At 52.7% G+C, this 26721-nt stretch overlaps 1 protein-coding gene across 4 annotated transcripts in view; it reads left to right on the forward strand.

Annotated features, from left to right (window-relative positions):
- DPP6 (dipeptidyl peptidase like 6) overlaps window positions 1-26721 on the forward strand; it is an 859550-nt gene that overhangs the window by 748965 nt on the left and 83864 nt on the right. For all 4 annotated transcript variants that reach the window (XM_042927196.1, XM_042927192.1, XM_042927193.1 and 1 more), the window contains exons 9-10: window positions 13425-13579; window positions 16216-16313. In XM_042927196.1, coding sequence (XP_042783130.1) covers window positions 13425-13579; window positions 16216-16313 — 253 coding nt within the window. The remainder of the gene's footprint in view (window positions 1-13424; window positions 13580-16215; window positions 16314-26721) is intronic.

Here is a 26721-nt window from a genome sequence, read left to right on the forward strand (position 1 = left end):
GCACACCTAGGTGTGCCCAGGTGGGGTCCCCTCTGGATCTATGATTTCCAGGAAAGCAGGGCCACTGCCTGGGCCACGGATGGCACTGGGTGTGTGACACCAGAAGGTGCTTCTGACACCTGGCCCGTGTTGAACCCGTGGAGCCATGCCCCTCAGGCAGCTGTTTTCAAAGGAAGGGGTGGGGACTGTCCCAGAGTCATGGTCACCACCCCTCATCATTCTCTCCTGTTCTCAAGCACAGCCCCTGCCTGTGAAACCCGTCTGGCCGAGGCTCCTGGTCTGGGCTCCATGTGCCCACCTGGAACAGGTGACCTCGTGTCCTCAGCCTGATGCCCAGCACAGCACTGCTTCACTTAGAGCTAGGGCGACACTCCCGGAAAACGCGGGGGGGGGGGGGGGGGCAGGGGGAGGGCGGAAGCAGGTGGGGACAGGGGTGGGCTTCGGGGAACGGCTTGGCCCCGGGCTTGGGGATGTGCCTTGCTCCTGGACCACCCGCCTCTCCTCTTCTCCGTCCACTTCCTAGGAACAGCACGGCAGCGTCCCTTCTCCATCCCAGATTCCTGGGCTGTTTCCTCGTGCTCAGGATGCGTCTGCATAAGTCAAAAGGCAGGCTCTTGTACTTTGAACCGTAGAACCAAGAGTAATTAATAATTTGATGTTGTCGGGTACAGAAGCTGTTCTGAGTGCTGTTTATAATCTACAGTTAATTAACCTTCTGCTTTTCAAAAAGCAGAAACTTAAGACCTAATTTTCTGTCTCAAACACGTTGTTTCTGATATCCATTATTTTAAAAATATGTTTTCACTGATATTAAGAAATAATTATGCAGACTATCTCAGACTGATTAAGGGGACTATGCTCTGTTAGGATTTTCTTTGAAAACGCGTATTATAATGAGCTTTTCTGCGGTGTATTGTAAGAAGAAATATTATTCTCATCACACAATTTTAAAGCAAAAGCCAGTGCATAAAAGAAATGTTACATATAATTTCAAGGCTATAATTTTGTTGTGTGGTGAAAAATTCTAACTTTCAGGAGAAGACAAAATAAAGTCAGCACTTGGGGGAAAAAAAAAACCCTTCATAAATACAAACTGTGGTAAATCTCAGTTGGTAGCAAAGTCACTATCCAATTAAAATTCCAATTTCAGAATCTCAATCATTTTTAACTTTCTTGTGAATATTAACAGGATGATCAGCTTTGGCAAAACACCAGGAAGAAAACTGTAACTGTCCAAGGAAATTAAAAATCATGATAGGGTTGGTAATATATTTTACCTAAGACACTAAACCAATCACTGTATAGATTATTAAATTAGTATCAAAGTCAGTTAGAGTATTATGGTAGAACATTCTCCATTATTAAATGGAACACATTTCAGGAGCTGAATTTAAAACAGTGTTTGGCGAGGGCACACGAGGCCCCAGCCGTGCCGTCTCCATCCCGTTTTGGGGGGAGTGCACGGGGTCTGAAGCCACAGTGGCAGAGGTCGGGGGGTGGGTTGGAGCCGGGAAGACACTTTAGACAAAAGTTGCATTTAGTGTTTTCCACGGATCCACTCTTTCACTTACCAGCTCAGGGATTGGAGCAAATTATTTAAACTTTTCCCCTTGGATTTCCTCAAGGGTGAAAACGAAGGTAGCAACGGCACGAACCTGAGGTGCTTGTCTTGAGGACTAAATGAGCCCTTGATGCGTCAGGCACCCTCCCTCTGCCCGTGAGGTTTGGCAGGAAGAAGGGGAGAGTAATGGTGTCGTCGGGGCGTGCAATTAGAGGAGGGGTCACAGTCACGTGCTTTCTGCGACAGGGACGGCAGAACATTGTCTTTCTGCCTCGACTCAGCCCTCCCTTCCCAGCGCTGTTCCTCACTGCGTTGTTTTTATTAGAAAATCATGAGGACCTGGGCGGAGGGCTGGTGGTGTTTGTTCGGGTTGTTTTGTTACAGAGGAAATAACCTTTTTGCAGATGCTTTACGAAGCGTGCAGTGGAAATCCCAACGACCCTTCTTGGCCCTGATTTTCAGGCGTATCCCCTGCAGATTGTCCCCACGAGGCCGCAGTAACCCGCTGGGACCCCGTAGGGAAGTGTGGCCGTTGCTCTCTTACCCTCCAATCACCAGGACCAGTGAGGGGGGATCAATACTGAGATTCCCCCGCTCTCCAGGTGGTTCCGTTACCACGTGCCCCGGCTCTCCAGGCGCGAGGTCAGCTCCCTCTTGACCACTTCATCCAACTGCTCCTAGGCTCATTTTCCATTTGGGTTTCTTCTGCTCCCTCAGTAGGCCCTACTATCTGTCCCCATGATGACAGACATTGTATGGCAGTCACAGGGCACAGGCACCAGTGTATTTATGTATAACAACTAATAGAACTCGGGTAACAACAGCCCAACGAGGTAGAGACTGTTTTCATCCCCATTTACAGATGGAGGAAACTGAGGCGTCTCTTACCTAAGGTCACACAGCTGGTGAGTGGCTGGGCCAGAGTTTGGATCTCCCACGCCCAATTCTAGCATCCGTCCTCCTGAGCACCACACCCTGGTAACCAGGATGGGGCACTGTTCCCGAAGGCCGTCAGCCTCCTCCTCGGTCCCTTTTCGGGAAGCCTTCGAAGATGGTCCTCGTGTACTTTCCCGTCACTTTGTGACACCTGATTTGGTACAGGTGCTACTCCTCAGGGAAGAACGAAAGGGAATGCAGCCTGTCCGCATGTCATTGTCCTTCCCTGTCGACCTCCCATCCCTCCAGGGACACAGCCTCTCTCCCCTTTGGGTGTGAGTGTGACCGCCCTGCAGGGATTCACAGAGTGTCTGGAAAAGCGCCTTCCTAACACCCCCCAGCCCAGCACACGCAAGTTCCCTCTTCTCGCCTGCAGCCCTCCGTCCCCTTATTTCTTAGGGTCTTGCATGATTTTTAAACATGTACGAAGTCATTTTGAAATAAGAGCACCTTCCTGCAGGGGCCACCTGCACTGAGGAGGTGGGAGGGCATTTTTGCTCAAGGCTTGTCCTTCCAGATCCACGTGAGATCCTTCTGGCAGAAGCCAGTGGTCCTCTCTGTCCTCCAGAGCATCCATCATGGCGCCTGGATAGTTGGTGGTCCGTACCGTCGCTGGGATGGGAAATCCTGGGCGCGCAAAATAGGAATATTGACACTAAACAGGGGCTCGTGATTCCCCCAGGATGTTCGTTTAGGGCTTCAGAGTTCACTGGAGGCCATATGGCATTCGAAGTTAGCCTCCACTCTGAGGAAAGACGGTGGGCAGATCAGGGGCGGCCCGGGAACAGGTGACTGAGCAGCACTTGAACACACGTCCCTATTAGAACGTGCCGCACTCTTCTCTGCCTCGAGCTCCCTCCCAGGGAGGTACTCTACCCCGTGGAGCTGCCCTACCCCGTGGGCGGACTTACTTCCAGGCTGCTCTAAAGTCACAGTTTTCTAGCCAGTGCAGCCTCCACAAACCTCTGCTTATAGTTGGTGGTTACTTTTTTTTCTAGTGGTTATTTATTTTTGAGGGAGAGAGAGAAAGAGATGGGGCGTGAGCGGAGGAGGGGCAGAGAGAGAGGGAGACACAGAATCCAAAGCAGGCTCCGGGCTCCGAGCCATCAGCACAGAGCCCGACGCGGGGCTCAAATTTGCAAACCGTGAGATCATGACCTGAGCCGAGGTCGGTCGCTCAACAGACTGAGCCATCCACGTGCCCCAGAGGTTACTTTTCCAAGACTCAGGAAGCAGCATGGCATCCGGTCTGGCACAGGCCTTCTAGAATCAGCTCAAAGGAAGCTCAGTGGACACGTAAGTCAGGGCCCCAAGCGGTCAGGTGGGAAACGGGCTATGAAGCCTTGTCAGCAAGTCCGTGAATCCGCGGTCACACTTGGTTTTACGTAGAACCAAATACGTTGTACGTCACAGTACAGTTAAATATCGGTCCGGTATGTCAGATGCCCTTGTGAGGAATGAAATACCGATTTACTTTTTTAAATACGTTGAGCATTTCGGACTGAATTAAAATATGACACCTGCCTCGTATTTCTGTGAGAAGGGGCACTCACCTTTAGAAAGGGAAGCCGATCCTCTCGTTCTAGAGGAAGAGGGCCTGGAGGGCAGGTCAGGGGCAGAGTCCAGCTCTCCCCTGTAGCACACGGCCTCTGGAAGTAGCAGGTGGACGCCAGGCATTTTCCTAGGTGACACGATTTTTCTATGGATTTTGCTCCAGAAGTCGCTTTTTTGGCTGCTGGGCCAGATGCCGATTTCGTGGCCCTGAGACTGGAGGTCCTCCAGCCCAGGTTAGCCCCGCCGGCCTCTGGCCGCCCGGCTCCCTGGTCCACAGCCAGGTCCCCACGTCTTATGGCGCTCCTCCGCAGAAAGCACACTCCAGTTCCGTGCTTGCCTGACTCTGCAGATGTTTGATTATCACTTGATTATCTCCCCGATGAGGACCCTCTTGTAGTTTAAATGCCTCCTTCACATCAGCACGGTAATTTGGTAAGGGAGGGGACAAGGAGAGAGAACTGGCGAGCCTTTCTCCAACAGCTCAAGAGCATGGAGACTTCTTTCCAGCAGCGGCTTGTCCGTCTGAACCAGCATGGGGGGAGGGGCCGGGTGTCCCCAGGAGGCCACAGGAGGCCAGGAGCTGACCCCAGGGCCAGGCCACAGGACCAAAATGAAGACCAGAGACCAGATATCTCTGCTGCCTTCCCCCTCCCGGAGCCTTGCAAGACCCACCTCTTAGACCCAAGCTAGAAACCCCTACCTCAGGAATAAACGAGAGTACACACCGACAGCCTTGTTCGAGAGTGTTCTGGAGTATAGGTGAACCGACATCGTCTGTGTCCTCTGATTCACTGTAAGACCTCGTGTCTACCCAAATCTGTGTTCTGTCGGCCTCATCAGGATGTTTGTTCACCCCACTGAGTGAATGAGTGGGTGGACGGCTGAACACATGAATCCATGAACAAATGAATGAGAAGTGAGATCCTCTGGGAGACGGTCACCTGCCTGGGTGTGGTTCAAGTAAATGGAGGGCTTTAGGCCTAAGTTCTGGAAGCTCCCTCAAGTTCCCATGGTCAAAACGAGGGGCAAAGAGTGGGAGGCAATGCAAAGGAAGAGGGTCACGTAGGAACAGGACCCGACCGCGCTGGCCCGGATTTCCTCTTCCTGGCCCTCGTTCTGTCCAAAACTTCTCTTAACTAAAGTTGATCTCATTGATCCAAATAAACCGCCTGAAACAGTGACTCGTATAAGTTGGGCGGAGCTTGGCAGGTGTACCCCTTCTGTCTACTCTCACCAGCTGGGGCAACCGGGAGGCTGGTCCCCTCGTGTGTCCCATGGTTGATGCTGGCTGCCGGCTGAGACCAGAACACGGCACGTGGGTCTCCACTCGGCCTCGGCTTCCCTACAACAGGGCCGGTGATAGTGTTAATGGGGAGCTTCTCAAGCAAGAGAGGGCCAGGGAGAAGCCACGCTGCCTTAGTAGTTAGTTACACAGCATCATTTTTATCACATTCTGGTGGTTGAGGCTGCTGCACAGGGCTGCTCAGGTTCGAGGGAGAGACACACAGACCTCGCCTCTTGACGGGGGAGCGCAGAGTCCTGGAAAAGCATGTGGGACCAGAAATATCACCTGGGCCAATTCTGGAAAATACAGTCTGCCATACTCAGCAAGGTGTCAAGCTCATACTAAAGTATGAATGACTTCCCAGGAATAAAAGAGCGTCAGTAACCCAAAATAACGTCGGAAGGGTTTTATGAGTTCAGTTTGGGAAGATACTTCTGACGTTGTCTCCTTCAGTCAGGTGTGACCCCCTAAGACCTTCCCCAGATCAGTCCACCCAGGTAGTTAGATTCGTGCACCACACATGGATTGAGGCCCGCAGAATTACTCTCACTAGAGCCTCAGGAAAACAGCAAAATAGTGATGGGCTGAGCTCAGGGGACCTGAGGGTTAAGGACCCACAGACACAGAAGGGCTCCTGTGAGCCCGTTGCTCTAAGCGATGGTCCAGCCATCTCTGCAGCGAGTATACATTCAGGAACATCGTGTTTTCTGCTTTTGGAGGTAGTCTGTAACTTTACCTCCTGTCTCTAAGCCAACACGCCTGCCCCCTGAACACTGAGGTCCTGACAGAGCAGCCGGGCAGCCGGACATCCTCGGTGTGGCCAGCCTGCCCCAGCGGGCAGCCGAAGCTTCAAAAAGGGAAATAACCAAAGTGCAGACACGGCAGATGGTGGGTCTGGGAGCGAAAGAAGGAGAACTCTTAGCCTTTGCCAGCCCAGCACCTCAGCTGTCGGCTCTGGCCGTTCGCAGATGGCCCTGCTGCGGCGGGGAAGGCGGAGACCAGCAGAGCGCCCCATGCCCCCCGCACCCTGTGTTGTCCGCAGGTCAGAGAGCCGGCTGTGGGGGCAGGTGCAGATTCAAGCATTCCGTCCGCGAGCTCGGATGAGTGTGGACCCTGGCCTCCCTCACCTCGCCCCCCCAGGAAAAGGAGACGGCTCTGTCTTCAGGAGCCCATTCTGCAGGAGGCTCTCCAACCCCTGCCCTGCATGTCTACACATCCCTCGTCTACCCTGGATCTCTTTTTTAACCAGTCCTGGGTCCCAGGTTGGCCTGTCTGCCTGGGGAGCCCCCGGATGCAGTGGTCAGGGAGGCACCTTGCACGCTTCAGTCCCACACAGCCCTCCACCCCACACCCTTCCAGGTCCTTGTCTGATGTCGGCCTCTGGCTCAGCGGCCTCCCCGCGGGGACTGCAGATCAGGCCTCAGCTCTGGGCTGGAAGTGTCTCTCCCTCGTTGAAGAGCCGGCAGCATGCAGATGTGGGGGTGTCCTTTCCTGGGCATGGGGCCTCTGCAGACGCCGACCGGGGCACTCTGGCCTCCATGGCTCTGACTCGGGATTTGCTGCAGGAGCTCGGCCTCACGATGAGGCCCTCGCGAACTCTCTAACCTCCCACAGACCTGCAGGATCCACACTAGGCTGTTTGTCACCTGCGCAGTCCGCACCTGCCCACAGGACGGGGTGGAGAAGGGCAGGGAGGCCTTGGTGCTCGCGCCCTTTCCGTAAGGGAGGGCCTGGACACTTACTCAGAGCTTCTCTGAGAGCCCGGGGGTGTCTTTATTCCGGAAGTTGGTTATCCATCGTTGGTTCTTGTCCTGAAGGAAGAGCAGACTGTGGATGTTGGGGAGCAGTTAGCAGTGCTCCCCACAAGAGCCTTCCCCACTTGGCTCCAACGATGAAGAGACCTCCTGTGTTTCTAGCCCCTGCGGGTCTCCCATTCTGGCACCGATCGCTAACCCTGGGACTGCTGGTCGTTTGTCCGCTGTAATCTACGCTTGTGTGTTTCCTCTCCAGCACACACAGCGGGGGCTTTGGTAGGAGCTGAACACTCAGCCTTTGTTCAACAACGTTCACTTCTCTCAACCTCCAAGTCCTCAGCCCGGGACGGGGTTACTGCGGGGTGGTTACGGGCATCCGGGGAGCAGAGGTGACAGTGACCACGCTGAATGCTGTCGTTGAAAGGTCTCTGTTACACACTCCCTGAGTTGAGTACTAGGCACGGGAGGGGCCGTTGGGTTTCTCTGCCGGCTTGGGAGCAGGGGCCTCGGTCACCTGGACCAAGGGAGGGATCCAGGGCCCCGAGGGGAGCTGCCTGAGAAGTGAACGAGCAGAAACACGCAGCTGTGAGCACCGAGCCTGGCTCGCGGTCGTGTTTCATAAATGGTGGTCCCGGCGGTGACGGCCACTGTTGCTGAGTAACTGTCCCTGAGATCGTGCAGGGAGAGCCTGGTGGCAAACGTGCCGTGTCCGGAGAGTGGGCCAGGCCGCGGCTTCGCGCTGTAGGCGACGGAGTCCGAGGAGCCATTTACCTACACGTGAGGCTCGAGCAGGACGGAGAGAGTTGCTGTGTGCAAAGTACTTGCAACAGTGTCTGCGGCATACCAAGCACGGTGTGGGGGTTAGTTAAACGCGAGAGTGTGTTCTTACGTCCGGCCGGGGTTCAGGAAGGGCCCAGTCACAATTACCCAGCGTGTTGGGCAGAGGCAGAAACAAGCCAACCCCGTCAGCCCATTAGAGGCTGGAAGCATCAGCGGCAGGGGGGCGCGGGGCTCAGCCCAGCACACTCAGTGTCACATCTGTGTGCACGCGTGTGTGCGCTGGGGGTGCATGGGCGCTGGGTCCAGCCCACCTGCTGCGAGGGCAGAGGCCAGCCATATGTGCCACCATGCTGGGCAGGTCTGACTTAGAAATCCCGCCCCCTGGGTTTCAGGGAAGAATTTGGCGGCCTCTGGGCCCCTGACTCAGGAGTGTATTTCCTACCAGTGTGGAGCTGGCTCCCTGCAACCGGTGTAGACATATCCGGTCTACACGGTGTAGACATAACTCTGCACAAGTCGCCTGAGGCCGCCACACCTGGATGGCTTTCAACAACAGAAATGTACTGTTCAGTTTCCATAGGCTGGAAGTGTGAGGTCGAGGGGTCACAGGGCTGTTCTCCCTCCGAGACTCTGGTTAGTACCTTTCTTATCCTTCCCAGCTCCTGGTGGCTGGCAACCCCTTGGTGTCCCGTGTCTTCTGGACACATCCCTCCATCCTCTGCCTTTGCCTTCCCACAACATCGTCCCCATCTGTCTCTGTGTCTCCTTTCCTCTCCTCATAAGGAGACCAGTCCTGTTGGGTGGGGGCCCACCCTGCTCCAGAATGATCTCACCTTAATTCCACCTGCAATGACCTTGCTTCCAAATAAGGTCACACTCCTGGGCACCAGGGATTAGGACACAGCATATGACTTTGTATCATATGTGAGGGGGACACAAGTGAGCCCACTGGACACCTTTAAGAGGAACCTGTGATTCTTCTGTTCAGGAGGGTAACTCCCCACGAACAATTTGGAAACATAGGTCGCATATACTGATAAAGTCGATGCCTACAGTTCCAAAATGCAATGCTTATTGGATCCGATATAGCATATTTCTCAAATTGGTCATCCTTTCTCTTTTTAATGTTTATTTGTTTATTTTGAGAGAGAGAGAGCATGTGCACAGGGAAGGAGCAGAGAGAGAGGGAGAGAGAATCCCACGCAAGCTTCTCATCATCGGTGCAGAACCCGACGCAGGGCTCGAAGTCACAAACCGTGAGAGACAAAACCTGAGCCAAAACCAAGAGTTGGACGCTTAACCAACTGAGCCACCCAGGCGCCCCTCACATTGGTCATTCTTAACCAGAGTAGACACCAAAGCCACCCCTTGAGATTTGGGGGAGAAGATGCCTGTGCCCTGCAGATTGTCCTGCGTGGAGTACTGAAGGGCACACACGTTCCCACGTGCTCTCTGGAGAACCGCCCCCAGTGACGCCAGTCTGCCACCACGCAAGGGTGTGGGTGTCCCTTCTCTTCTGCATCTGCCACACGCTCGGGGGCGCGTGAGGATTCCTCCTCTTTGCTGGATCGGCCCTTATCACCTTGAGCCCAGAGAGAGTTTGCCCTCCCGATAAGCCCTCAACAGTGCTTGTCACGAGCAAATAACATTCAGATAGTCGAGTCGACTTCTTGACGATATGGTGAGAAGAAATGAGGAGCATTGATTCAGATCCCACCATGAACTAAGCACATGGATGGAGCTTTCTGCCACTTGACAGTTATGACTAGTTGATGGCCCCCAATGTGTTCTTCTCGTATGACTCTGCAGTGGTCCCTGGGCAGGACGGGCAAGGTGAAGGCAAGCGAAGCATCCGGTTTCCCAAGTTACCTGTACTTACTTGCTCAGAAAGGCGGGCTTCTTGTCTTGTTCCAAGGTGAGGGCTCATGCAGTTAATTTAGTTGACAAAATAGGGGTTTGTTTTTGTTTTTGTTCTTTTCCCTCTAGAGAACTCTGTTCCTAAGCTACATTTACTTCATGGCATTTAAGCCAACTGCCTCATTAAGCTGGAGATCCTGAAGAAAGCGTTTGCAGAATAAGGATGTTCATAATTAACACAAAAAATGCCAAGGCTTTATCTGCCTGGTCCTTCTCCCCTTAGTTTCTCATACTTAATGATCTCTTTATTGAGCAACTAACACAGAGAGAAATAAAAGAGCAGAGGAGCCCTGTGTTACAGGGCATCTGGAGAAAGTAAGCTACAGTTCCCCTGGTTTTGTATGCCTTCCCCCCACCCCCCAACCCTGCGCAGGGCAGGGTTTCTTCCCATTTGCCGTCATCTCGCCGTGGAAGAGAACTGAAGAGAATAACATTCGCCAGAATTTGTCATCCCAGAACTACATGGTCTCTGACTTCCCTTTCCACCCGGCACAAGCGAGAGTCTGAAGTGACCCTTTTTTTGCATCCCCGTTTCCCAGTGCTTTGAGCTTAGCAGAAACGCGCTGGCATTTGCCGATGGAATTGACAGAAACTGATTACTCTCTGCCCGAAGTCAGGCTCGGCCTTCAACCCCATTCATTCCCTCTCCTGAGGGCGAGTCTGGAAGCAGCTTGCACACAAAGACGGCTGGACGTGGGAGGCTAGTTGTCTCTCGCTCCCCCGGCCACCCCCCACCCACGCACACAGGACCACCGGACACGTGGCGGGGCCACTTGGCACAAGGTCATCCCTCTCGTTCTAGGGGATTGCTCTGGGTCCAAAGAGCGGAAGCAGATGATTCGTCTTCACAGGGGTTGTGGTGGCTTGTTTCTGTCGAGCTTCTCCACTTATGAAGGCTTTGTCAGCCAGCCGTTTTCCCGTTGGGATTAGCCTGAGTTGGCCATGAATTCACGTGCTGTGGAAACCGCTGCCAGGCCCCTCGCCACTGACTTTGGGGGCGGGAGGGGGACGGGGGGTCTGCTTCCTTCCCCCTGCCCCTTGAATTCCGTTCACTGGCTGTGATTCCACTCGCCTTGATTGGCTCCCCCCGTCCCAGCCCTGCAGCACAGAAGCGATTGAGCAGAATCACCCACAAATTGCATTGCAAATGGTGCCTATTTTTTTCCAGCAGGCCATCTGCTGGAGCCTATTACTCACCCTCCACAGAGCCAACCCGAGGAGTCAGGTGGTTCTGGGTACAGCCACTTCTGAATCACCTCATTCCACACTCACACCTGAAAGTCACTTTGCTGGCTGCTGAAGACGCTGGAAAATTCCAGGCTCTGGAGAGGCGGTCTTCTTCCTTTTTTTTTTTTAAACCTCAGGAGACCTTTGGGCCTCTGTGGGCTCTGGAAAAGCTTCTGAGCCCACTGGTAGGACACCCCCAGGTGGCAGGATGCGGGAGGGAGGGGGCGGTGCTGTTAGGGGTGATGGCCATGCCCTCAGTGGACAGAGGGACCTTGTCCAGGGGCTAGAACCAAGGACTCCGTGGCTCTTCATCTGTTGTCCACTGAGCCCCGCATTCAGACCTGAGTGCCCTGGGGACAGGAGTGTTGGGTGTTTCGTGAGACTACCGTCTGGTGACCAGCCAAGTAGCAAGCCCGTGTTGCCTTGACGGGAGTCTCCATGAGCTTCTGGCCGCTGGAGGACAGCGCCCAGAAGGCAAGGAGGAGTTGCTTCCAAGGAGAATAACACTTGCTGCTGCAGGTGCCACAGACTTGGGGGCTCCTCCCCTGAGAGACCAGGCCAGTGACCCGGGGGTGGACGGACAGCTGCCTTCGGGCACCCCCGCACCGGGACTAAGGGTTTGCAGCCTGCCCCACTCGCAGGCCTGGACTTGGCTGCGAGCGCCTCCAGGACGTGGCCCCCAGGACGTGGCCCTAAGCCCTCGTGTCCACCCTGCGGCCATCCAATCCCCGCAGTGCTTCCCCCCCCAACCTGTCCACCACCTAGGCTAGCCCAGCTCCCTCATCTCCGTGTTCCTTCCTCCATGATCCTCTCCTTCTGCAGCCAGTTGTCCTTGGCTCTCTTCCAGCGTATGCTGTCCCTTGGGTTATGTGCACCCATTTTCAGCATGATTTCAGCTTCCTCATCGGCTTTCTGCCATACGGGCATGTGGGGCTGGTTTATGGCACACACCTGATGATAGCCAGCTCAGTGGGACTTGTATTACGTGATTGGAGAATTTTTCAATCGTTACTGTATTTTGTTTTTATTTACTTTTTTTTTTTAATTTTTAACGTTTTATTTATTTTTGAGACAGGGAGAGACAGAGCATGAACAGGGGAGGGTCAGAGAGAGGGAGACACAGAATCTGAAACAGGCTCCAGGCTCTGAGCTGTCAGCACAGAGCCCGATGTGGGGCTCGAATTCACAGACTGTGAGATCATGACCCGAGCCGAAGTCGGCCGCTTAACCGACTGAGCCACCCAGGTGCCTCTGTTTTTATTTATTCTTGAGAGAGAGAGTGAGTGTGTGAGCAGGGGAGGGGCAGAGAGAGGGAGAGAGGATCCCAAGCAGTCTCCACACTGTCAGTGCAAAGCCCAACACGGGGCTGGAACTCATGAACCACGAGATCATGACCTGAGCCAAAATCAAGCGTTGGACACTTAACCAAGTGAGCCACCCAGGTGCCCCTATTGATGATTACTTTAAAAACAAATCTGGAGGGAATTTGTTTATGATGCATATGGATTGTGTACAAGAGACAATCCTTTGACCTAAAAGCTGTTTAGCACCCAGATGGGGTCTCTGGTCCCCAGCACCCTGACTTGGTACACTGGGTGAGTTTTAAGCAGAATAGAATTGTTCTTTCTGGAATAGATCACAGATCCCACAAAAATCATCCACAGGTAACAACTCTGATTAGCCAAGACACTTGGCTGCACTAACACACAATAATGGGCATTTCTGGGGGAAGCCTATGAGAGTTATCATTTGCATTTCAGCCCCATTGGAGATCGGGCCATTTTGTTTTTCTGCCACAGGAAGTGAAATCTGTCGTTCCTTTAAGGCTGAGGAATGTGCTGACCTTTGAACCTGTTCTTTCGCATGGCTGTTCGTGAGGGAGTATGTGTGTGGGCATGAATCCCCAGACATCTCCCGCAAGCTGATCTGAGATTTTTCGGGATGTAACCTACAACACAGCTTTCTTTCTCACTCGGTTCTGCCTGGATGCGCCCTGCTTCTGCATGGATTGATTTCCTGTAGCTTTGCTTTTGTAAAGCATCTTAAAATAATAACTCACAGTGGTGCAATAATTCAATTCAGAAAGCACTCGTTGGGCTCATCGTGTTCAAATTTGTGCAAACGAGAGAGAGAGAGAGAGAAGCTCTCCAGAAAATGAACTTCTGTTCAGTTGGACCTTGATTTATTGGGGTTCATTCTGGGGCTTGGTGCTCAGCACCAGGCTTTTCTTGAGCCCCGTGGAAGGAAGGCATATCCAGGGCACGGTGAAGACCACTCGAAGGTTGTCGAAGGTCAGTGTCCCCAAGGCGGGGTTCGTGATTTGCTGGCCAGCTCACAGATGTGTCCACGCACCGTTGGTGTGCACTCCATGTGCTGTGTGTCCACATTTCTCCGCTTTGTGTTCCCTTAGAGGAGATTTTGAAGACCCACATCGCCCACTGGTGGTCTCCGGACGGCACGAGGCTTGCCTACGCCACCATCAACGACTCCCGCGTGCCCGTCATGGAGCTCCCAACCTACACTGGCTCCATCTACCCCACGGTGAAGCCCTACCACTACCCCAAGGTAGGCGACAGGAAACAGTAGAGTGAATTCTTCGCCTTGTTCCTCGGTCCCCCCGACCCAGGCGACTCCAGACGTGGAGCTGTAGAATCAGACATGTTCTGAGCAATGCAGTAGAACAGAGGCAAGATTAATTATTTCCCATTACACTGCATTAAATTCCCATCTCCGCTGAGTTGAATTTGTTGGCAGGTTACCTCTATCTTAAATAGTTGAACTGCCGTTAATCATTTGTGTGAGTTTCATGGGACCCAAAATAAGTACCTTACCTCCCCTCGTGAGTCCATGGCAACAAAGTCACACTGCCTGCTCCTGGGGCCCTCTCTCGTCACGTCCCTGTTTTAGAGTTTGGCTTCTGGGAGGTCCGAGGGACCTCTGTCTGCCCCTGGTCCCCTGGGTCTGCGCAGGGCTCTTTTGTGTTTGGTTATATCCTGGCCTGTAGTCTCTAATTGCTTCCCAGACCAAGTTGTTGGCACAGAGACTGGCAGGACACCAAGGGTGCGGTGGAGGGGGAGGGGTACAGATGTCTGAACCTTGCTTTGTTAGCAAATCACAGCATCCTGGCACGAAGCAAGGACTGGTGCCACATTTCTGCAGCCCGCACCGCTGCAGAGACACTGATGTCTGTCTGACAGAGTGGGCTCAGCGGCCCTGCCGCCCCCCCCCCCCCGCCCCCCGGCTTCGCTGGAGCGCTCCAGGGCCCGTGGAGGCCACGGCCGGGTGGACGTGAGCCGTTCACTGCCTGCACCTGCCTGGTGACGGAGCACTCGCTTCCCGCCTGCGGCTGCCTCGGAAGGACCCCTGGAGCCCGCGCCCATGAGCGCTGAGCCGTGGCTCCCAGGCCTTCAGACCATCTCCCAGATCGGAGGGCTGATGCCACACGCCTTGTGTATCGGAAGGACGAGACACGCCAGCCTGCAGGGGGCAGCAAGAGGGGCGATAGTGTGCAAGTGAGGCCAGCGAGGTGCCCGGCGTCCCGGGCCACAGAGAGGAAGCCCCTGGTGTATAGTTGGTGCAGGTGCCATATATTCGTTTCTCTCAGCCCTGCCTGGAGCCTGAGAGTCCGAGATCGGGGTGCCAGGAAGGTCGGGTCCGGTGAGCACTGTGTTTCTTGTTCCACCCCCTGCCTTCTCTCTGTGTCCTCCCACAGCGAGGGAGCTCAGGCGCCTCTTTCTCTCCACATGAGGGCACCAGTCCCTTCACGGGGCCCCACCCTCCTGACCTCACCTGACCCCGATGGCCTTCCCACGGCCTCACCCCCGCATACTGTCACACGGGGGCTCGGGGCTTTGACCTAGGAAGGAATTCTCAATTTGGGGGGCAGGGGGCACAGACATTCCGTCCACAGCACCTGGTAAAACAATTCTCTTAATTTTCTTTTGTTTTTTGAGAGGGAGAAGGAAGAGGGGGAGGGGCAGAGAGAGAAGGAGACACAGAATCCAAAGCAGGCTCCGGGCTCCGAGCCGTCGGCACAGAGCCCGACGCGGGGCCCCAACCCACGAGCCGTGAGATCATGACCTGAGCCGCAGCCGGACGCTTGACCCCCTGAGCCACCCAGGTGCCCCAATACTGAGCCTTTCCTGCGGATCTTCGGTCGGCGTGGCCAGTAGCCAAGGAGGTCCCTGAGTGGAGGGGCACGAGCTCTGTGAAGGCACAGCATTGTCCCCACCACCGTCCCACTCCGACAGCACTTGATATCAGCCTGCCACACGGACCTGCCTGTTGACAGAATTCTCCCTTTTCAGCTGGGCTTGATTGGACTGGACTCTACATCTTGTGGAAGGTGCCAGGGTTTTAGTCGCAAACGGTTAACTAAATGCGGGCTCTTTTGACCCCTGAACGCCCCACCCCCCACGCACACAGTGGGACCAGTGGCTGCCTGACTCCTCTAACAGCCAGGGATCCAGTGGCTTCCCCTGTGAACCCTGTTATGGGCGTTTCCCCACCTTAGGAGGGGTGACCTGAGAGCCATCTGGAGTTCACACTGAGCTCTGGGGTGGGTAAAATTGGAATTACAGAAGCCAGGATGGTTTGTATTCGGATGGAAAGGCGGCATATTCTAGCCAACAGAACTCAGGCACCCCTTGCCCCGTTGTACTGTCTCCCAAATCAGAGGCATGAGTTGGTGACCCCGCCGGACTCCCGCCCTATTGTGGTGAACCCGACATGTCTTCATGCAGGGAGCAGAGAAGCAAGGGTATCCGTCAGACCCGGCGTGTCGCTGACAAATAATGCCACGTGTTCCCCTATCCCATCCCGGCAGTGCTGTTCCGCCCGAAGAGGGAGCACAGAGCAGCAGTGACGCAGAGCAGAACCCACCCAGCACCTTTTCTGCACCTTTTCCAGGGACTTCCCTTTCCCCACCGCTGGGCCACGGCCAACATTCATCAGCCTTCCCCACCCGTGTCTTTGCCCTTGGTCACGCTGCCTCCTGGCATGGCCTCCAGGAATTTCTGTCCTGCTCCTTGTCCCATCCCTTGCCCCTCCCAGGTTGATAATCGGGAGGCACTTGGAGGAACAAGAAGGGGGTAGGGTTCCTGGAGAAGGAATGGCACCCCAGTTACCTCTGGGCCTTCGTGCAGCAACTGAGGCGCTGTCCCCGCAGGGTTTACTCACACCTGGTCTTCTTTGCTTCCCAGGCTGGATGTGAAAACCCCAGCATTTCCCTGCACGTCATTGGCTTAAATGGACCCACCCACGATCTGGAGATGATGCCACCCGATGACCCACGGATGAGGTTTGCTTCCTTGTTTCTACTATGTGAAAAAAATAAGATGAACGTTCATTTACGTGGTCTCCCCAGATTTATTTTACTGCTCTCTTAAACATCCAAGGAAAAGGTACATTGTCCAAAGCTTTGCTTACTGCTTCATGATTCACTTTTCTGGAAAGGAATACGAGTCCAACCAGTACCACTATTTCTTTCCTTAGTCAGGAGCAGACTGGTCTCCCTGGGAGGCTGGGCTCCTCGGGAAGGGGCCTGTCAGGTCAGCCGCAAGACTCCAGCAGGGACACGTCTCACACAGGCAGACGCTGGAGAACATCCATTGGATGAATGGATGTAGCCTTAACCGAGAAAATCCACATAATCAGACTTTCTGTAAATGGTGCCCCATTTAAGAGATAACTTTAGAACGATGGCGTACTTTGGCAGCTCGAGGAGCTGGTGGTAAACCCTGCTCTAGTAACCCACTTCTCCTGGTTGGTAAGATAACCTGTGTAGGTGTTAGAGCATATTGACAAAGGTAACTGGCCTGTTATCATTACCGTCTGGTTTGGGTAGATTTTTTTTTTTTCTTTTAATCAAAACTGCTGAGTAGGGTCTATCTAAGTGAAGTGGTCTGAGTATCACCAAAGTTTGAACAGCCTGGGGACTGAATAGACTTCCGGAACCCCCCATATCAGCGGTAAACTTCTCTATGGGGGATATTGATGGGAGACTGAAAAAAAGGGGAGCCCACCATACAGACACCAGGCCCGCTCGCCGATAGATCTCCGTAAGTCTAGATATGGGCCCAGTGAAGCCAAGAACGATTCATTCTGAGACTCAGAGGACACCCACCCCAAATTTTCCATAACCTCTAGCCCAGGCCTTTACTATCCAGTTACAGAACTCCACATTATTAGTCGTTTCTGGCAGCTTCTGGAAGGACAGGAGCTGTGGCCCCATCCGCTCCGACTCCTCCACAGGCCCTGCCCAGGGCTGGGTGCTCTGGCACTGGGTACTGCTGGTGTTCTGTGGATGGTGTGGTCCTCTCCTGCGGTGACTTCCTTAGCAAGACCCTCAGAAGCGTGAGCCTGTGGAAAATTCCACAGAGATTCTTTTAACGCTTTCTTCTCCGTGGATAATAAAATGCTGTGAGGTCCTCAGGTACACAGACCAAGCACAGAATTCTGGGCTCTATAAATGGCTCCTCGCGGCCTCTCTCCCTGCCCAGGATTGATCTCCTCAGTCATATCAGAGGGTCACAATGTCCCCAGAGGCTAATGAAGCTGGCCCCCGAGCCACCGGTGCCTGGAGTCCCAGAGCCCTTGGTATATGCTGGTCAGGGGGGAGGGGTGGGGGTGTTGAACTGATCTGTCTCATGTGCTTCTGCTGGGGTAGAAGAAAAGTTCCGGTCATCGCTCTGCCTCCTCTCCTGAAGATCCAATATTTCATTGTTTTCCTTTCAGCCCCCATCCCTGCCAAGCCTCCCGGGGCCTGGTCCAGCAAACTCACTGAATTAATATGGAAAGTCACCTGGAAAATTTAAGCCATCTGTTTGAGTTAATTGAAAATCTCATTTGGTCAATTTGGTGATGCTGTTTCCATAGGCCTGATTACCTTCAAGGACAATGAAAAATTAGCCTCAGTCGGGGCTTGAAGTTCAGACGCTGGCTTCAGGTTGTCTGCTCTGATTTCCTAGGCTAAATGCAATCCCGTGCCTCACGTGCAGCAGAAATCTGTAATGTGCAAACGTCACGCTGTCTCATTCTCTCTCTCTGTCACACGGCCTTGAGATTTTTTCCAAAGAGAGCACAGGTATATCAGAAATCGTAGAATAAATTGTGAGCGAATATTTATCGGACATTTAGTTCACCAGCCGTTAGCGTGAACGCCGCAAGCATCGTGGGGAACGAGACGTGGAGCGGATGATGTAGGGCCCGGGGTGTAGACTGAACAAATCGTCACAAGCGAGTGGATAACTGCAGGCGTGCGAAGGGCCACCAAACACGTGGGGTGTGGAGGAGGGGCCGAGCTACTGTGCGGGGTGACCGTGTCTCTCCCAACCTCAGCACTACGACACGTGGGGCCTGGTGACTCTTTGCTGTGGGGGGCTCTGCGGAGTGTTTAGTGGGGCCCCAGCCCCACCCATCAGACGCCAGTAGCACCCCACCCTCAGTTGCGACAGTCCCCCGTCTTTGCCAAATGTCCCCACATGGAGAACCACTGGTTCAGAGTGAAGGATCTCGAGCCAACGCCTGCATTCAAATCCGAGTCCTGGGACCCTGGGGAAGGTACGCAGACACGCTGCCTCAGTTTCCCCATCTGTAGAATGGAGATAAACATTGCTGATAGAAGTGGTTGTAAAAACCAAATGAAACCGTGCAGGTGGCACAGGGCTGGCTATACGGTCACCCCATCTTGTGGCGTGGTCAGTACTTCCTGTGGACTTGCTGGCAACCTTCCCCTTCGGAACTCAGCCTGACCTGTCCCCACAACCCCGCGTCTCTGCATGAACTGGTCAGGTCGCAGTTCTCCGGGCAAAGTAAACGAATGTGTGTCGAAGACATTATTTAACTCCTTAGCTAAGAAGGGAGCCAGTGAGGTGTTAGGACCAGTCTTGCTGGCATCGGCAAAGCTAGGTCTGTGTGATCGGTGTAACAGAGAAGTGTGGGGGCAGGTTTGCTGGGTAACGGGTCTAGCAGGGCCCTGAACTGTGACCTTGGGGGATAGCTGGTCCACCTGCAAAAACCCAGGAGTGAAGTCTGCCCGGGCAGAGTCCCCAGTTGCCTCAGAGGCCGAGCCCGGGGTTGTGCTGGAAGAATACTGCTAGATCCTGTTCCCTCTTTCCAGGTTTCAAATGCATTTTCTGAGAATCTCTAAATGACATCACCAACTGGACACAGAACAGATGCCCCGATCTCCTTCCAAAATCCTACTGCCCGCGCAGTCTGGCCGCCTTGGGTCCCCGTGTGCCCAGGCCTCTGACTTTCCTGGGGGATCTTCCCCTGGAGGGCCTGGCGTCAGAGGGCGTCCCCTCCCTCCCATCTCCTGGTGACCCCAGCTGAGGCTCTCCGGGACCACAGGCTTCCAGGCCCTCCCCGCCCCTCCTGCCCAGCCCAGAAAGCCGTGAGCTATGTCAGACCGCCTGTTCCCTCTGCTGGCCTGCTGGTGGCTGGCTGTGCTTACATTCTTTTGTTCCCTTAAAATCATTAGCTGCTGAGGTCTGTTCTTCCGCAATGTTGACATATTCCAGGCCCTTCTGCTAGAAACATGCTCTGGGCGAGTAGCGGCAGGCAGGTACAGCTCACCAGACGGCCGGGGGCCGAAAACAGCTTCTACGTCAAGAAAGCCACCTGTCGTCTTTCTTCTTCCGAGGACCCAACCCTACCTGCCCACGCTAGAGCCACTGCACAGCTTTATCCCGCCTCTCGGCACCCCTCCTCAGATATGCTGGGCTCGCCCCCTTCTTAGGGTGCTTGCACCTGTGCTCCGTCTGCCTGGAAAGTTCCCCCGCATGGCTGAGGGGAGCACCCATGCACTGTCAGTCGTGATCAAAGCGTTCCTTCCTGAGCACTTCCCTAACAGCCGAGCCTGAGTCACAGCCCCACTCCCTCCTCCCCCGGCCTTACTTTCCTTCCTAGGGTCATCCCAGCAGGATATTCTGTGTGCTGTGTTCACCAAGTCCTTTCCCTGCCCAACAGCTGGAAGGAAGGTCCGCGAGCAGGGACTTGGGTCTGTTTTGTGCAACACCCGCCCTCCCCTCCAGAGTAGTGCCTGCAACACAGGACAAGCTCAGGAAACCTTTGTTGAATGGGCCAGCGAGCTGAACAGGTAGCCAGTAAAATCCTACATTGAAAGGATCCTAGAAGACTGAGAGTTCTTTGGTTTTCTGGAACCTTTCTAAGAACCAAACCTTTAGAAATGTGTAGGCATTGGTGACATCGTGCCATTTCCACTATAGGATGCTGTTGGGGAGGCAGAACTTCAGCCGGGACTCCTTAACAAAAAGAAGGGTTAACAAAAGGAAATCAGTTCATTAATGCGCATGGAGCCCGTCTTCAAAATCTCACCGAAAAGTGACTCAAAGCAGCAATTCAGAACTGCCACCCCTGTAGCATCTTCAACCAGGAACAGTAAATTTGCAGGGAATTAGCCGGACAAAGGGGAGCAGTTTTAGGTATTCAAGGACAGCAGATCATGGGAGGCAACTCCCAGAGGAAGGTCTATTTGCAGATTCCGCTGGTGCATCTCTGCGCTAAGAGTCTGTCTCCAGCCCAAGGAGAACGTGTCTCCTGCCTTTTTTCTGGGCTTGCTCCTTCTTCATTGCTTTCAGCTCAAAATAATTTGTATGTCAAAAAGGCATATCTTGAGGCAACATGTTCTGGCTTTCTTCAACTAGTCTAGGAAAGGAAAAAGTAAGAAACCTACCATGTGGAGGGTTTTAGGGAGGAAGGAAGGAGACCCACATCCTCCAAGGACCTAGGTGGGGAGAGACAACAAAGAAATATATCCTATTATAAAAATTAAGTGCCACAGTGTAGGCATTCTTTTTTTTTTTAAGTTTATTTATTTTGAGAGAGAGACTGCAAGCGGAAGGAGGGGCAGAGAGAGAAGCAGAGAGAGAGAATCCCAAGCAGGCTCTGAGCTGTCAGTGCAGAACCCAGTGTGGGCCTTGAACCCACAAACCATGAGATCATGACCTGAGCCGAAATCAAGATTCGGTTGCTCAATTGACTGAGCCACCCAGGCGCCCTGACGTTGATTCTTTTAAGAGTTTTGCCAAAGGATGGAGAAATCCTCTCCAGGGAGGAGGGTCGAGAGGTGGAGGGGTCGGAGGTGTGGGCAGGATTTGGGATATTCCAGGATCCAGTCTTCAAGAGAAGTAAGGGAGCACAGGGGTCCCAGCATAGAGTGGGGAGCCCTGAAGCATCATCAGTCATGTGTTGTGGTTTGAACTGTAAAGCTGTGACCTCAGGGCTACGTATATTCTTTGCTCCTTCCAAACCGGACTTCTGGATTTGCTGGTGGGTTTTCACTCTTGCTTTTCCTTCTGCCCGTCTCCCCGGGAACAAGGATGTGGGCTTACAGCACGTACAGGACAGTGGCTGTGTCCAGGACGGCCCTAAAGGCTTTTGCAAGCTGTACACGTCTGAAGTAGCTCCTAGTGCCCCCGTTCCCCAGATGTGAAGACTGAGAAATGCAGAGTTTAAGGAAGGTGTCTGAATCCACACAGAGTGTGGAAGGGGGTGCTGGGCCTCAAGCCAGGCGGGCTGGACAGCCTCACCTCCCTGAACAGCCTCCAGAGAGGTATGGAACATTCTGGAAGGTCCACTAGTCACTTTCAGCAGGCTGGTCAAGGAGCCACCAGGAGGAAGAAACAAGACACTTCATCTGTCAGCTGTCTGTCATTTACACCACCCATTTCCAGATTCCTCCTGTTGTTTGCCTGCTAACCAGCCTGACCTCCCCTCCAACAGTTCTCAGATACAGGGAAGATTGAGTCTGGGCTTCCGGATCCTTCCAGTTGGCCAACACTTACTGACCCTGGTTTTGTGCCGCACGCTGTGTTAGGCACCCGGATGGCCTCTCCCATCGTGTCACCCACAGTCCAGGAAGCGGGACAGCTCGTGGTCCACGGCCAAAATGAAGTGTAGTGGGAGCCACGACACGCGAGGTGGGAGGGACAGCAGCCCACAACGCGGCCCTCGGGCGCAGGACTCCCTGGGCCAAATTTGAGGCCGTCTTTTAAGACGTTTACGTCAAAGGTAATTAGGGACCATGACCCCGCGGCGGCAGGGCTAAGGGAAGGGCAGCGGCGCCTTGACAAGCTGAGCTGTGTCCTGTGGGTGGAGACCTAGATGGAAATCATTACGCACCGCCTGCCCCGTGGTTTTTACCATTCCCCGCCCCCCCCCCCCCCCCCCCGACCGAAACCCAGCTGCTCTGATCCAACAAACGCGGCTGTGTCGTGCTGGTTTCCTGGGGCCTTCCCAGGGCTGCGGGGCTGGGTGTTGAGCTAAGACGCAGCAGAGACCCGCAGGACCTTTTCGAAGCCTTGTTGCACTGTGCCGATACGTGTTTTTATTCTCCTCCGAATATCCATTCGGCCGTGGCACAGGCGGCGGCCTGTGCGCTCTTCCTGATTGCCAGACGGCCGCGGGCTGTCACACAATTGCACCGTGAGAAAGAGCCCAGTGGGTCCCTGACGCACGTGGGCGGGGACGTGGGTTCGCAAAAGGCTCAAAGGCGTCTTGCTTTCCTTGCGTTTTCTTCTACTTGAGCTCGTTCGTTCATTCATCTTTGACCTCCAGTTCCAAGGACTTAGATGGGCTTAGCTCATGGAATCCCACCGCTGGTCTGTGCGAGGCCTCACTCTCTTTATTTCATTGTTCTTTTCAGGGAGTCCCTACTCCGTGCTCTTCTCGCGGCATAGACACCTATGTTTCTTGGTCAGTTTCTGGCTTTTTGTTTGCTGAAATCAACTACTTTGTTCAATGCATTTTTCTTTAAATTGTTTTTTTTCCTGATTGTTTTTAACTTAATTCCACTATAGTTAACATGCAGTGTTATGTCAGTTTCGGGTGTGCAGTGTGGCGATTCAGCACTTCTGTATATTACGCGGTGTTCATCAGTATCAGTTACTCTTTTTTTCTTAAGTTTATCTATTTATTTTGAGAGAGCGAGAGAGAGAAAGCACGCATGGGGAGGGGCAGAGAGAGAGGGGGACAGAGAGAATCCCAAGCAGGTTCTGCTCTGCCAGTGCAGGGCTGGATGCGGGGCTCAGCCTCACGAACCAAGAGATCATGACCTGAGCCAAAGCCGAGAGGCGGACGCTTAACTGACTGAGCCACCCAGGCGCCCCAGTAGAAGTGTCCTCTTAATGCCCATGACCTATTTCACTCATAACCCTGCCCACCTCCCCTCTGGTGACCACCAGGTCTCTATAGTTAAGAGGCTGTTTCTTGGTTTGTCTCTTTCTCTGTCTCTCTTTTCCCCTTTGCTCATTTGTTTTGCTTCTTAAATTCCACCTGTGAGTGTGAACTCCTGTGGTATTTGCCTTTCTCTGACTTATTTCACTTAGCATTGATACTGTAGCTCACCCATATCATTGCAAATGGCAAGATTTCATGCTTTTTTTGGCTGGATGACCGTCCACTGTATATCTATACCTCATCTTCTTTATCCACTCATCAGTCAGTGGACCTTTGGGCTCTTTCCATACTTTGGCTATTGCAAACAACGCTGCAGTAAACATAGAGGTGTATGTACCCCTTTGAATTAGTGTTTTTATATTCTTTGGGCAAATGCCCACTGGTGCAATGACTGGATCCTAGGGTAGTTCTATTTTTAACTTTTTGAGGAAGCTCCATAGTGTTTTCCAGAGTGACTGCACCAGTTTGCAATCCCACCAACAGTGCATGAGGGTTTCTTTTTCACCACATGCTCACCAACACCTGTTGTTCCTTGTGTTGTTGATTTTAGCCACTCTGGCAGGTGTGAGGTGGTATCTCAGTGTGGTTTTGATTTGTATTCCCCTGATGATGAGTGACGTTGAGCATCTTTTCATGTGTCTGCTGGCCATCTGGGTGTCTTCTTTGGAGAAGTGTCTGCTCCTGTCTTCTGCCCATTTTTTAGTGGGATCATTTGTTTCTTGGTTGTTGAGTAATATCAGTTCTTTATATATTTTGGATACTAACCCTTTATTGTCTATGTCATTTGCAAATATCTTCTCCCATTCCATAGGCTGTCATTGAGTTTTCTTGGTCGGTTCCTTTGCTGTCCAGAAGATTTTCATTTGGATGTAGTCCCAGTAGTTTATTTTTGCTTTTGTTTCCCTTGCCTCCGGAGAACTGTCTATGAAGATGCTGCTATGGCCAGTGTCAGAGACATTACTACATAGGCACCTATTTAAACGTATTTGAGTCCCCCTTCTCTCCATTAATGTTAGTAAAACGTGTGTTGCTGTTTACACAAGTGACATTGTGATGTACATAGATACAGATACATAATAAACTTCTGTGTGTGTGTGTGTGTGTGTGTGTGTGTGTGTGTGTGTGTAGACCGTTTCCCCTCTTTTTCACTCAGCAGTATGTAAAGACCTAGCATATTTCTGTGTGTACATGCAGCTCTCTGCTTCTAACTGTGCACGTGGTCTAGATTTCTGCAAACCCTCGGGGCTTACATTCTCAGGGCCTCCTCTGCCACCAGGTGCCTCTTCCACACATGACTACCCATGATAAGCCCATGCCAACCAGCTAGGAAACGGAGCCTTCTTTCTGCTCCATCTCTATAAAATAGGGACTCGTTGGGAGATTGGTATAGTGAATCCAATATAAACCTTGACTGAGAATTAGGGGGAAGACAGAGGTCATCAGAGCAATGCAAACATCACACAATAACAAGGTCCTCGTTACTGGTGACCTCAGCCCCAGCCCCATCAACAGCTATACTGCTGTACCACCATTGTCTCACCCCCGTCACCATCACCACTGTCACCGCCGTCACCGTAACCTTCACCCCCACCACCTCCATCACTTGCCTCTACGTCTCCTATTCTATAAATCCCTTCACATTCAAAGCATATCGACTTGAACAAGGACTCCACGGTCCCTAAACTGGCACCTCTCTCACCTCCTTCTCCCTTATCCTGACAGTGATCCTACATTATAACCAGCCCCTAAGATGGAAGGGAAAGGTTCCCCCATTGAAAGTGAAATCGTGGAAATCTACATCAAATAGTAATCTGGCTTGGAGCCACATCGCTTTCATATTCTGCAAAATGCAATTTGCCTGCAGATATTTTTATACAACCGTGTGACTCCTCTGAGGACCCGCTCAGATACGGAGCCAGACCCTTCATCACAGGCAGCATTTGGTATCTGGTGTTTCCGTTTGCTCAACAATGTCTTCTATTTAAAAACATCACTTTTTAAAAATTTCTCCCAAAATATTTTTTCTTCTCCGCCTTTATTCATGGAATGAACATCGCTGAGAAAATGCCAGAGTTAATTGCAGGCTCTTTATTTCGCGAGACAAACAGACTTTCTGTTCCCTTGCCCTTTGTTGCCCACAACTGTGAGAACCTTTGCCAGAATTTGGAATACCACAAAGTGACACAGCACATTAATCCCTGGGAGAGAGACAGTGCCCTGTTAATATTTTATGGCAAACAAATGGACTAATAAAAAATTCATATACTTCTCACCAGGAAGAGTCCGTGTATTTTGATCTGAAGGCACCTTTGGCTGCAGATTTTTGGGAAGCTGGCCGTGTCTTCTCAGCGAACTTGTGCTTTTCACCACGCCCTCCACCCCCATCCCCCGGGCAGACCCATGACCTCCTTACAGTAGGGCAGTCCTTACCCCTCACTGAAATGAGGGGTTGTCTGTCTCCCCACAAACCGAGCCCCCCTACGACGAGGGTTTGGCTCTCTGTATTGCCAGCACCTGGGACCGTGTCTGCACAATGCTAAACCCTAACTAAATGCTCTTGGAATGAACAAATGTTATTCGTTGGCAGATAAAGTACTTTAGAATAACGAGAAAACTGGTAGCATTTCTTCTAGGAACCTTTACTTCCTGTTAATGTTTTGGTGTCATGTTCTTTTTAAAATGCAATTTCTGGGGCACCTGGGTGGCTCAGTCGGCTAAGCGTCTGACTCTTGATTTCAGCTCAGGTCATGATCTCGCGGTTTGTGGGCTTGAACCTTGCATCAGGCTCTGCAGTGACGATGCGGAACCTACTGGGGATTCTTTCTCTCTCCCTCTCTCTCTGCCTGTGCTTTCTTTCTCTCTCTCTCTCAAAATAAGTTTTTAAAAAACACAGTGTCTAAGATTCTCAAAGTACGATCATCTGCTTTCTGTGATTATCAGAATGTTTCAGTATCTCTCTTCATCTCGGCACTGGATCAATCCTTGTGTCTTTCAAAGCCCTGCTCTGTCTCGTCTGCTTACATCATTGTGCTTTAAACCCTGTTTTCTCCTCTCTTTTTACTGCAACCAACTTCTCTTTATTCCAAAACACCTTATCTGCCTGCCAATATGTTTATTCACCCAGAGAACGTTTAGTAAAGGCAGATGTGGAGATGGAGATCTGTCATTCAGTGGCTCTCGGAGGTGTTCTCTGTGGTCTCCTGCTCACCAGCATGTCACGTGGCTCACTTAGATCGTGGTTCTCAAACTCAAACACCACTGGAATTATCTGGGGGCCTCGTTCAGCCATAGACTGCTCAGCCCCGCCCACAGTGTTTTGGACTCAGTGGGTCTGGGTCGAGGCCTGAGAATTTGTATTCCCAGCCTTCCCAGTGCTGCTGGTCTGGGGATCACACTTTGAGGACCGCTAACTTGGATAATCAAGCGTGGGTGCGGAGACTGTTTCTGCTACTGCCTTTGCCCCCTGCGGCGGAGGCATTGGCTGCTTCTGCCACAGAAGCCCCGTG

The sequence above is a fragment of the Panthera leo genome, chromosome A2 (genome assembly GCF_018350215.1).
Source record: "Panthera leo isolate Ple1 chromosome A2, P.leo_Ple1_pat1.1, whole genome shotgun sequence".
NCBI lineage: Eukaryota > Metazoa > Chordata > Mammalia > Carnivora > Felidae > Panthera > Panthera leo.